This window comes from Oxyura jamaicensis, chromosome 5 (assembly GCF_011077185.1).
Source record: "Oxyura jamaicensis isolate SHBP4307 breed ruddy duck chromosome 5, BPBGC_Ojam_1.0, whole genome shotgun sequence".
Lineage (NCBI taxonomy): Eukaryota > Metazoa > Chordata > Aves > Anseriformes > Anatidae > Oxyura > Oxyura jamaicensis.
Genome location: NC_048897.1, coordinates 42,789,740 through 42,801,964, shown reverse-complemented (window position 1 = coordinate 42,801,964; position 12,225 = coordinate 42,789,740). Strand labels below are relative to the sequence as shown.

Genomic DNA, 12,225 nt, shown 5'->3' with positions numbered 1-12,225 from the left:
CGAGGTACGGCCTCACCAGAGCCGAGTACAGGGGGACGATCACCTCCCTAGCCCTGCTGGCCACACTGTTTCTTATACAGGCCAGGATGCTGTTGGCCTTTTTGGCCACCTGAGCACACTGCTGGCTCATATTCAGCCGACTATCAACCACTACTCCCAGGTCCTTCTCTGCCTGGCAGCTCTCCAACCACTCATCTCCCAGCCTGTAGCTCTGTTTGGGGTTATTGCGCCCCAGGTGCAGGACCCGGCACTTGGCCTTGTTGAACTTCATGCAGTTGACCTCGGCCCATCGGTCCAGCCTATCCAGATCCTCCTGCAGAGCCTTCCTACCCTCGAGCAGATCGACACACGTACCTAACTTGGTGTCATCTGCAAACTTGCTGAGGGCGCACTCGATCCCCTCATCCAGATCATTGATGAAGATATTGAAGAGGACCGGCCCCAGCACCGAGCCCTGGGGAACGCCACTAGTGACCGGCCTCCAACTGGATTTGACTCCATTCACCACGACTCTTTGGGCCCGGCTATCCAGCCAGTTTCTAACCCAACGAAGCGTGCGCCAGTCCAAGCCAAGAGTAGCCAGTTTCTTGAGGAGAATGCTGTGGGAAACGGTGTCAAAAGCCTTGCTGAAGTCAAGGTAGACCACATCCACAGCCTTTCCCTCATCCACCCAGCGCGTCACTTTGTCATAGAAGGAGATCAGGTTCGTCAAGCAGGACCTGCCCTTCATAAACCCATGCTGACTGGGCCTGATCGCCTGCTTGCCCTGCAAGTGCTGCGTGATGACTCTCAAGATAATCTGCTCCATGAGCTTCCCTGGCACTGAGGTCAAACTAATAAGGTGATGTGTTTTTTTTTTTTTTTTTTGTTGTTGTTGTTGTTGTTGTTGTTGTTGTTGTTGTTTTGTTTTTTTTTTTTTGTTTTTCTCCCAGAATATCAAAGGGGAAACACAACACTTGTTTTTTTTGTTGTTGTTGTTTGTTTGTTTTGTTTGTTTGTTTCACATTTTTGTGATCCCTCTGGGGCAGTTCCTACACTCCTTTCACAGGATTGGAGCATACAACCACCAGAGCCAAGGAAAGCAGCTGGTACTGTACTGTGATTTTAATCAGAGCCTTACCACCTTTTGGGGAATTCAGTGGGTGTTTCAACTGTAGTATTTGGCTTTACCCAGTTATCTACTTATATTCACAAACAATACTGAGTCAATCACTTTCAATCTCAGGTGTACATGACTAGCTAGTAATTTCCTGCATTTGTGACATACCATGACCATCTTTGATGCTGTTAAAGTTTGTGACTACACAGAAAAGCACCTGCAAGTTGATAGTGAATGACCCTTGATAAGTTGTTCACCAATTGCTTGACTTTGCTGTTCAAGTTTATGCTCTCATAGCAACACAGACAGCATATCATTCTCTGCTGACTTCATTAAAAGAAAACGATCCTGTCTTTCAGTTTAAAAAAAAAAAAAAAAAAAAAAAAAAAAAGCTGTAACTGTTGAAGCAGCATGCACCTAATAAGCTACTTCTAAATCTGGCTCCATCATTTCAGACTCTGGACTAGCAGAACAGAGCTTGCAGAATCCTTCTCAAGTAAGTACTGCTTTCTCTTAACAGCATGTCTGTTGGTTTTTGTTGCGTTTTGTTTTGTTTTCCATTTAACATGTATAACAGGTAGTAAAGGAGTCTACAGCATCAAATTAGTAGTGCTGCAATATGACAATTGAATGCCTGCTTTAAACATGAATTTACATGCTCTGTTGTTTCATTTGGCAGACATTACTGTCTTAAAAAGGAAATATTTAATACATTAAGCTATAAGACAGCAAATATGGATGAAGCTTCTCAAAGCTGCAGTGGCTGCAATGCTACAAATCTAATGGAATGATTTATAATTGACTATCATGATAGGGTTTTTAAAAGTGAGTTATGTATCTTTTATTTGCATAATCCACATCATGGAACATATCTGTCTGATTTCATCAGGACTGGAATATGTACCCTGAATATGCTACTGGCCATTAAGTATGAAATTAGCAAAATCATTTTTATCTACAAGAGAGGAAAAAATCATACAGTGGCATTATTATAAATAATAAAGCTAATATGTACACACTAAAACTACTTCAAGCTTGTATTAAATCCTGAAGGAAAATATTTGTAATGGATGTCTTTGTATAATTATACAAAGTATTAGTCAATCATTGTTAAAACTCAACAGAGTACAGACAAAATAATTGTTTGCATGGGAAACACAAATGCATGTCATTTGCCAAAACAAACAGCACATACTGTCGCATGCCTTCTGCAAGAGTATTTAAACAGCTCTGATGAACATGTCTCTTTAATCTAGTGAAATGGGGTGGGGCTATGGGAGTTGAAGGGAAAAAATAATCTTTTGCTTGGTGTTTGAATTGCAACTATTGCAGCACAAAGGAGTTAGGAACAGGCCGTTGATGAGCCTCCCTTTACAGCTGATGTGCAAACACATACACACCCACATGCACACAAGAATTTTTTCCCATTTACTCCTAGCTGCCTAGCCCATGACCTACAACTCTGATTGCAAACACACAGGTGTGCAGCACTCTGCAAAAGTAGCTGCATCTGAGACATTACAGTTCTGATGCTAGTATCTTGGAAGCTTTTATTATAATTATGTCTTATACCTCCAAATAATATTATTTACTATAATTTTTATTGTAGGGAAAATATGTGGTATAAAATCAAATTGCTTAATTAACTTCCACAGAAAGCTACCTAAATACTTTCCTCCTGTTCAAGTTATCCATCTCCCAACATCCTATGACAACAGAAGTCAAGAAATTACCATTTGTTCCTCCCAGTTATTTTCAAATTATTCATAACAACACATTTTAAAGCACACTGCCATGCCAACTCATTTATATGCAGGCACGCTTTTTTAAGCAAACTTTTCCAGGACATATTGAAGCATGGAACTGGAACAACCATTTCCTTATTTACTGTATAATAGAAATAGAAAGTCTTTGGCAGATTATGCATACAGAGAGATAAAGAACGAAAGCAGAGATAACAGAATTAGTGTTACAGTTATGATGAACAACAATATATATCTCATTTGCAAGCAACACTAAGTCTCCTAGGGCCAGTTCTGAACAGACTAATAAATTAGAGGCCAATAAAGGGAAAGTCTAGCCCAAAATCCCAGAACCATTCCCAGAGTTATTACAAAATTTCAAGAAAACACAGGATGGTTATAACATGACCAGCAAGTAGTAAAACATGGCACCTTCCCCACAAGACGAAAAGAGACATTGGTGGAAAGCAACTCCACTAACAAGCTTTGATCCTTTCCACAGCTATTAGTAGCCAGTCAAAAGAGGAAGCAACCATCAGTAACTATTTCTGAGACAGACTTGGAGAGTGAGGAGGGGGAAGAGGTCATTTGTGAGGTTTCCAAGGAAAAACAGTGACTTCATGATCAAGGAGATGGCATTGCTTAGAAGAAAAGGCTCATTTCTTCCTTATCCTTTGTGAATGCCTAATTATTTAAAAGAATGATCCTAATGAAATTCCACAAACCTATTACAGGCCAATTGTTTTTATGAAAGTCAAAGCCTCCAGAAATTTGATTCAGTACAAAAAATCAAGTTTTTCAATTTTTCAATGTGCTCTTGAGCAATTGAGTATCACAAAATTTTCTAATTCAAATAAGCTCACTGGGCAGGAAAGAGGGAGGGAGAGAGAAGTAGAATATCATAGCAACATCGTATTCCCTTGTGGTTTATGAATTTGATAACAATTTTCCTCCCAGTCCTACCAGTCAAAATTTCCTCTATGTTTAACATTTGATTAGTAGAACTACAGAACTACAGATGACATAAAAATGATGAGAAAAAATGCTGCTGCACTGAAAGATCTCTACAGTAACTCCTGGAAGCATTACTAGAGTCAACTTTGGGTAGCCTGAATTCACTAGTAAGGTGGTAAAGTTACATGCCTTCAGAGACAGTAAGGCCTTGCAGAGTGTGGCTCAAGTGTTAACTCACCTAGCATCAAGCTAGGATTGGATTTAAGTAAAAGAAAATAAAATGGTATCAAAAATATCATTAATTTTAAAATAAAGCAGAATTCAGTGGGTGGGAAATATTTTCAGTCCACCTACCAAAAAAAGGAAACATATTTTTTACTCCAAGACTGATTTTCCATGAGAAACTTATTCCATTATCCATTGTTTTCCTCTCTACTTTTAAATTGTCTTATGTCTTTTCCTCCTCTTTTGCAAAACAGTAATAATAATAATAATAATAATAACAACAACAATATAGGGGCTGGGAAAGAGTAAGAGAGAAAAAGGGAGAGAGAAAAAGGGTATATCTAATTTGGAAAACTACATGATACTGTTATCCCACCTCAAAGAAGGACAGGTTTAAGGACACTTTCCTGAAAACACACACATTAAAGGAGTAGGGGAAGAAACTAAGACTTCTCATCTGTATTCTCAGAAGGATCAATAATTTTGCTGGCTGTTTTCACCAAGCAACTACAAAGTGAACTGGAGACACTGAGACAGACTCAAATGCTAGTGTAATGCAGCTCTACCCATACAGCTCTACCCATCCTACAGCACGGCTACAGAGAAGGCACAGAGTGTGAAGAAGAGCTCATGGAGCAGCTGGCTAAAGCAGAAGCTCAGCAAGAAAAAGAGGATGTTGGCAGAGGACAGAAAGCATTTTGAGGACTCATTGACAGTCAAGGTATGCAGCCGCGGTTGGTCACTAAGCACTAATCTGATAAAGAAACTGTTATTCACAGATGCTATTGTTTTCAAGTAGCTCCATCTCTCTTGGCTGAGGACAACAATCTCTCAGGCAGGTCATATAATAAGCTTTTAGTGCTAAGTGCCAACATGGAGAAAATGCTATGTATATGTTCTAAAGCTCAGCCTCACTAGACCACAAATCTGTTTTCTGTAGATCAGCCTCCATAACATTTTGTATTCCTCTCTTCAAAGTAGTCCATTGTCTGAACTGTGGATAAATAAAAGATCACTTAAAACCCTTGAAAAAAGATCACAGTCTACAGCTTCACTTCTCTGACTCTTCTCAGCAAGAGTAAAATTTGTCTTCATGGGAGGCTGAAAGGGAAAAAGTCCCTTGGGAATTAAGGGTAACCAAATGTTTTATCATCTAATACTACAAGTCCCTGGTACATTTCTTTGTGCAGCTTTAAATATATATACAACATTTTCACAGTGTACTTTTCTAATGCTAGGCAGCAAATCATACAAAAGCCAACAGCTTACAACTGATGCTAATGATACACTAATGGAAGGTGGTCTGATAGTATGACACTGGCCATAGTAATAAGGGCCTGTGTGGAATGGCAAGTCTCTTTTCTTCTCTTGTACTGCTCCCCAAAAAATAATTTTAAAATTAGTTTATTAAAACATGTTCAGCTTACATTTTTTTCTCTCCCTTAATTTGTAATTCATTTTTAAGCTATAAATAGAGCTTGCATGGGAAACGGCTGGCTGGCTCTAGTCATACTGCAGCTGTAGCATTTGTCAGAGCACAGTGACTCCATTTTCAGGGTGGTGCAGAAGCTATGCTAAAAAACATCTCCCTTTCCTCTAACATTCAACACTTTTTACAAGCTTAGCACAGCTTTGTCTAGCATGCAGCTATAAATTAAATAGATCAGACTTGTGACTGCATGCAAGGAAGATGGCACCACTGTTTGTTGCACTGTGTTTGGTCACTCTGTATTTGCAAGACAGATCAATGTTTTTCTTAGCCTCATTGGATTAATGGGAATTTAGAGGATTTTCAATCCTTTAAATCTTTGGATTTAGACTAGAGGTTGAATGCAAAGACCATCCACAACACAGATTCCTGTACAGAGGCACAAATGTCTCAAATGTCCTCTGGTCTGTAACTCGCCACAGTACCATTTCAAGTTCTTTTCTTGCCACTAAAACCTACCATTTTTTAAAGAATCCAGGCTAATTTAATACTGACAGCACTGGCACAATTATTTGTCATTACGCGATATAGACCTATCAACAATCAATAGAGAAAGGAAATATAGATAGATAGATTTTTAACTAATTGCAATTAACAGTCACACAAAATAAAGAAACCAAGCTATCATTCTACTGGTCCTGAATATGCCTGGATCTTACACAGATAGGTTAAACATCTGCTGGAATTTTCCTTAGGACTGTGCAAGACTTTCAAGGAGAACCAAGTGAGGTAAAATGATGGGAGGCAATGCTTGCTACGTCTCCTGTCCACTACAAAAAATTTGCTCTAAAAAGAAAAAAAAAAATTGTAAAGTTAATGTTTAGTGAAATGGATACTTTGCTGTGTGGCAGCTAGCATCTTAGAAATAGACATTATTTCCACTAATTTGGAAATACAATACATTTTCTGGAGAACAACGAAATGAAGCAATGCTCAGAAGATTTTAATGCAACACTGTCTTGCTGAAGAAATTGGGCTAGATACTCTTGTATTAAAAGCAAAGCATTATTTAGCAAACATTACAATTTATTTTAAAAAGAAAAAAAAAAAGAAAAAAAAAAAAAAAGAGAGAGAGAGAGAGGAGAGAGTGAGAGAGAACTTCCAAAGGCAATCCAGTCAGAGAGGAACACCTGTAATATATTTAAAGGGATAAATTTAATTGTAAAGCAGAAAGGTCAAATTAAATGCTCCAAAATGAACTGCACTGGACTGCATTAAGTGTAGGGTAGTGGATAAGGTTTGATAAAATTTTTGTTAAAGGCAGGAGAGAAGAGTGTATTTGAGCAAGAATGGGCACTGGAACAGTTGGATATAGCTATTTGGAGAGTGGACTGTGCTTGAAGGACTTACACAACTGTGGGTAAACTGAGAACTTTGAAATAAATTGCACTTCCTACCAACTCCAGTGGGCTTGGCTCTAGTGCTTAGGTGGTGTTTCTGAGCAGTTTAAAGGCTGACTGAGATCTAACAACAAAGTAACTCAGAAGAAATGCCTTCCATTGTAATGGAAAAACTCACCCTTTTCTGCAATGAGAACTGCATAGAAAAGTATAATTTTTGATCCTAAATGTTGCAGTCTACTACTCACTGACAACAAAATGCTCTGGAAACAGCCTTAATTGGAATTAAAATAAAACCCAAAATTCTGTTTAAAATCAGATCTACACTCTTTTCTTTTTCTTTTTTAATTAATAAACTAATATTTTCTTATGAATCTTGGAATGTCAAAAACCCTTAGATTTGATCATTTTTAATGTAAATAATTTGCTGAATATCTTATCATTAGCATATAATAATGCATATTTTAGATATATAAAAGCTTTGCGCACTTCTTTAGTACTAGAACTGTTGAATATTGTCTGCTTTGACCCAAAAATGAGCATATCTTCCAGAGCACTACACAAAGAAACTTCCAGTTGTCATAACAACCTACTGCGGCTTTTTTCCTACATGGTTACCTTGCATTTGCTTTTGATACTATTAGCAAAAATTAAATCTTCAAAAGTTTAAAAATGGGGTTGCTATTAAAAGGGAGGGGGATTTATATATTTAATTCCCACAAAAGTCAGATTTCAATTTTCAGTCTTCAGACAATGGTTTGTAAAGATATCACTTTGCATCAATTCTTGATTGGAGGTAACTCTGTTATGCTCCATTTTTATACACAATATGCAGGTTTCTAACAACGTCTCTGTAAAATGACACTTAGAATATAAATAAGCCTAAATTAACCTTTAGAAAAATCTTCATATGTTTTGCTATGTAACAAGTTTACTAGACAGGTCTCTGAATGTCTCAGTCTTGTCAAATGAAATACTGAATCATTATGAAAGTCTCATTTAAGCTGTGATCCTAGCTATCATTCTGTTTCAAAGGTTTCAGATTCAGCTGTCAATTAAGCTAGGAAGGATTGGTATTGTTTTGCCTACACTCCTATGTTCATACTAAAATAAAATAGACTACCTTAGCCATTGCACCACACAAAATTACAAACTGGATGTACACGAGTCCCTGGAACTGGTCTACTTACTAATTTTCAGTATGTAAGTTTTGTTAGTATTTAGAGATGTCGATTTTATCAGGGTCTCATTACATAAGAGAATGTACCAATGCAAGGAAAAAAAAACAGTCCCTTCCTAAATTTTAAGGACAGGTAATGGTGGCTACAAATGAAAGTGCAGGTGTTCACCAAAGGTCAACTAACAAGTTAATGGAAGAGATGCTTACAAGGGTTGTGTTATTTACAGTCAAGTCTGTCACTTAGATCAGACAGTTTTCAATTGACTTGCACAGACATACTGATTAATTCCAACAGTTGTGCTCATCATTTCTGAAATAATGTAAAATTAATGCATATTTTTTTAAGATTATTTTAATGTTAATATGACAATTTTAACTCAGAACTCAGAAACCAAGCAAACATCCACCTAGCAGAGGCAAGCTGTAGCAAGAACAGAAGTATTTGATTGTTAATACAGCTTCCTGAAGTTGTTTGTTTCAAGAGTATAGCCCAGACTACTGCAGCAATGCATTACTATTCACAGACATACCTGCTTGCACTGGAAAGATGAATTCACTTTATCAGCAATGTCTTCAAAGAGATTTAGATATATAAGGCAAAATAATTTTAACATTTTTAGAAGTCACTTAACATATGGAAACTAAATCAGCAACATCAAATCATTATAAGAGAGTTCAAAGTCTCAAACATCCAGATTCTTAAGCATACACTGCTTTAATATTCAGATACTTGATTAGCATATGTGACTAGTGGAAATAATTTCTGTGGTTCATGTACTCTCTAGACTATATTTTGGTGAATTAATACTTAAGACAGACCACTGTAAAGACAATATTACTATCAACTTTGTAAACATCTATTGCACTCAACATTTAGAGGGGTTTACAGTAAAAGATCTATATCACTAATTTTCATTCCAGCCCAGCCTTATTCAGGCAAGAAAAAAAAAAAAAAATCTGTCATTTTGCAGGGATGGCTTTAATTTTTTGGTTAATAATTGGTAATTAGATCAAATGCCAGGGTCACCTTTTCCCAACTGGTTAAGAACATATGTCTAAAGTCATTAGGCTGAAATCATCTGAAGAAATAGGAGAAGCAGTATTAAAAACCCCCAAGTGTTATATACTCTACTTAGGTTACCTATAACATACTGCCTGATATTTTTCCTATTTTCTTATGACATTTCAAAGCAAATGGCCTCATTCCTGACAATAGAAAATAATTATATGAGCCATTTTTGTTGGCTGTACCACAGACTTCTGTCACATTCACACCTTAAAATTTGCACATATGCAACGGATAGCTGAATTTGTGCTTGTAGCTAACACAGCTTTTTTCATGCACAAATGGTCCCAGTCCCTCATGAATAAAAAAGCTCTTCTCCAGATATGTACAAGTCATTTCAGATTCTGGCTCAAGAATGAGGCTTGCTCTGTTTCTGAACAGACATATTAATGAACTCCATTAAAACTGCAGAACTCACACTTTGCCAGGCTCTAATGGATCCTGGAAGGCAAACATTCTGAGATGCATAAGTACAGAGCTTACCTCTTTGGGGACTCCTGTTTGCATCAGTAAGTAACCATAAGTTTGCAGACGTCTGTATTAGAACATACTGAAAAAGCCCTAAATTCTGGCTTTACAAGGAGAGAGTAGTGCACTATTGTTCTGTGATTGCATTGAAAAGGTCATGAAAATCTTTCTGTTGACAGCAGAAAGCATTCGCTAGCTCTTCATACTGTCACCATTTACGTTCAAGTAAAAGGGAAATAATTTAATCTAAACTAAGACTTTATGCATTTTAATCTACATTGTCTCTGTGGTCAGGATAATATTTGTAACATGCAATGGAATGGCCAAGTCCCATAGAAAATATGGAAGCATTTCAGAAAGTAATTCCAGTAAAAGCAATTGATTTCTGATGTGTTAAAAGGATCTTCTTGTCCCCCTGTTATTTGCAAAATTAATGCACTTACTATGTTAATTTGAGAGATTCGCAACACTTCAGCAGCTTTCATGAACGATGATTTAAATGAGTCCTGGAATTACCGACGTGGAGACAATAAATTATTTGCAGTGGGCAAAGTGACTGGTAATGAGGGAACTAAATACAATATCTCTTTCAAAAGCTCATGGAATTACATTTTAACTTGAACTGCCATTGACCTGTCAGCTACATATGATACTTTTAAACGTGCTCCTCACTAACTTTTTCCCCTTCATTGCCACCTTCTACTACATCTCAGTCCCTTCTAGGGATCCTCCTTGCATCTTCTTGCCCCACTGTTTAAGGCAGGTCACTCAGCTTTCTTCTTGTGATCCATTTCTTTTTTCTGTCTCCACCTGCTGCATTGCATAAGTTGGAAAGATGTTTGATTCCCACCAGACAAAAAGGGTTATATCATAGAATCATGGAAGCACAGAATGGTTTGGGTGAAGGGACCTTAATGATCACCTAATTCCAACTCCCCTGCCACGGGCAGGGACACCTTCCACCACATCAGTTGCTCAAAGCCCTGTCCAGCCTGGCCTTGGACACTTCCCAGGATGGGGCATCCACAGCTTCTCTGGGCAACCTGTGCCTGTGCCTTATCACCCTCATAGTAAAGTATGTCTTCCTAATGTTTAATCTAAATCTGAAATGTATCAATCAGTTCGTGTGTGATCAGGATGCTCCAAACTTCCACGCTGATCATAAAGCCAAACTATAGCCTTTAACCTCACTTAAAGTAGCCTTTATATTCCCTCATGAACAAAAGTAAAATTAAAAAAAAAAAAAAATAGAAATTCTGCACTTCAGAGTTCAGATTTGCCTGCCTGTAAAGAATTAGAAGAGCCTCACATGAGAAGTTGTGGAAACAAACATCATTACCACTCCAGACTCGTTTATAAGCTGAATTACTGAACTTTGCTTTGGTTCAAACCTTTAACAAATTATTCTAGAATGAAAACAATGGCAAGAACAAGCAGGCAGAAAGTATGAATCACATTCTCTTTTTGCCTTTCTGGATCTAGCAGATCTGCCACTAAGCTTTCTAATAGAATAGCAAACACTAGCAGCATTAGGACAATATAGCATGACCTTCTCTACTATTGGATTTTAAAAAGCCCTGAAACAGAACCACCCCAGACCTTACTTAGTGAGAATTGATTTACATCATGGTAGTTTGGTTTCCAGATCAACAGACAGGACTATATCATATGCTGCTTTGGATCAATGAAAGCCCATGCTCATCCACTAAGCATTCAATACCCTGGAAAATTTGCATGTCCTATAGATTCTGTTGATTAGTATGGCTAATTAAAATGATGAGAATGCACTATTGATCTAATTATGAAACATATGCATAATTTGAGATGCATATGAGATAAAATGTGGTGGCTGCACTATTTCAAAGATATGCCTGTTGCCTTACAAGGTAGAGAAAGATTTATAGGAATGTCACTGTGATTGACGCCTGCTGACACACCAACCCAAAAATGGAGTCATTGTCTAAGGGCTCCATTTCCCCTGTTAAGCCAGAGGCTGTGCTTGGAAGACCAGTCAAACAAGAGGGGGCTGGCAGGGTGACTGAAGAAAGGGCATGCTGTGCATCCACCTCTACATGTGTGCCAGAAGCAGGAACTGATGTGGAGAGGCAAGTCTCTGGAGATTTGACAATGAACAGTTACTCAAAACGCTGCAGCTCCAGTGAGGATAGCTTTGAGTTACACGGCAGCACAAGGTCAGAAGCTAAAAGCTTTGTTAAAAGCAAAAATAAGGATGAAGACTATCGACCCCATCGATCAAAGCATTGTCAGAAAGGGGGTGAAAAAAAACATGGACTGGAACACTCTTCTCTATATCCAGCAGAAGGGGGAAACACCAGCCAAAAGCTCCAGAGGCAGAAGACAACACACAAGAAAAGCAGTTCCTCTGCATCTGACTTGAGCTTGGTGAGTCAAGGATCATCAAGTTCGTTGTCTGTCGTGGAAGAAAAAATTGAAGCTAAACTCAAATTCTCTCAATTTATTAATGAAGTTACTTTCAGAGTGCTTGATCCCACGAGCCTGAGGTCATACCGAGCTGCTAAACTGAAAAATACCTTTCCATCCGGTGTGAGAAGCCTAGATGATTTACGTATTAAGACAAAATCTCCTGAAAGCTGGAAAGAGAACATTTTAGTTGGGAAAAGCAATCAAGAAATAGAATTAG

General features: G+C 37.9%; 1 protein-coding gene across 5 annotated transcripts in view; it reads left to right on the top strand.

The window, feature by feature from the left end:
- The first annotated feature begins 1,246 nt into the window (after positions 1 to 1,246).
- Positions 1,247 to 12,225, top strand: part of BEGAIN (brain enriched guanylate kinase associated) — a 161,645-nt gene continuing 150,666 nt past the window's right edge. For 2 of the 5 annotated variants that reach the window (XM_035327948.1, XM_035327940.1), the window contains exons 1-2: positions 1,247 to 1,595; positions 4,612 to 4,741. In XM_035327948.1, the coding sequence (XP_035183839.1) occupies positions 4,694 to 4,741 (48 nt within the window). In that variant the 5' untranslated portion in view covers positions 1,247 to 1,595; positions 4,612 to 4,693. The remainder of the gene's footprint in view (positions 1,596 to 4,611; positions 4,742 to 12,225) is intronic. The other 3 variants (XM_035327944.1, XM_035327943.1, XM_035327946.1) reach the window with 3 other exon arrangements.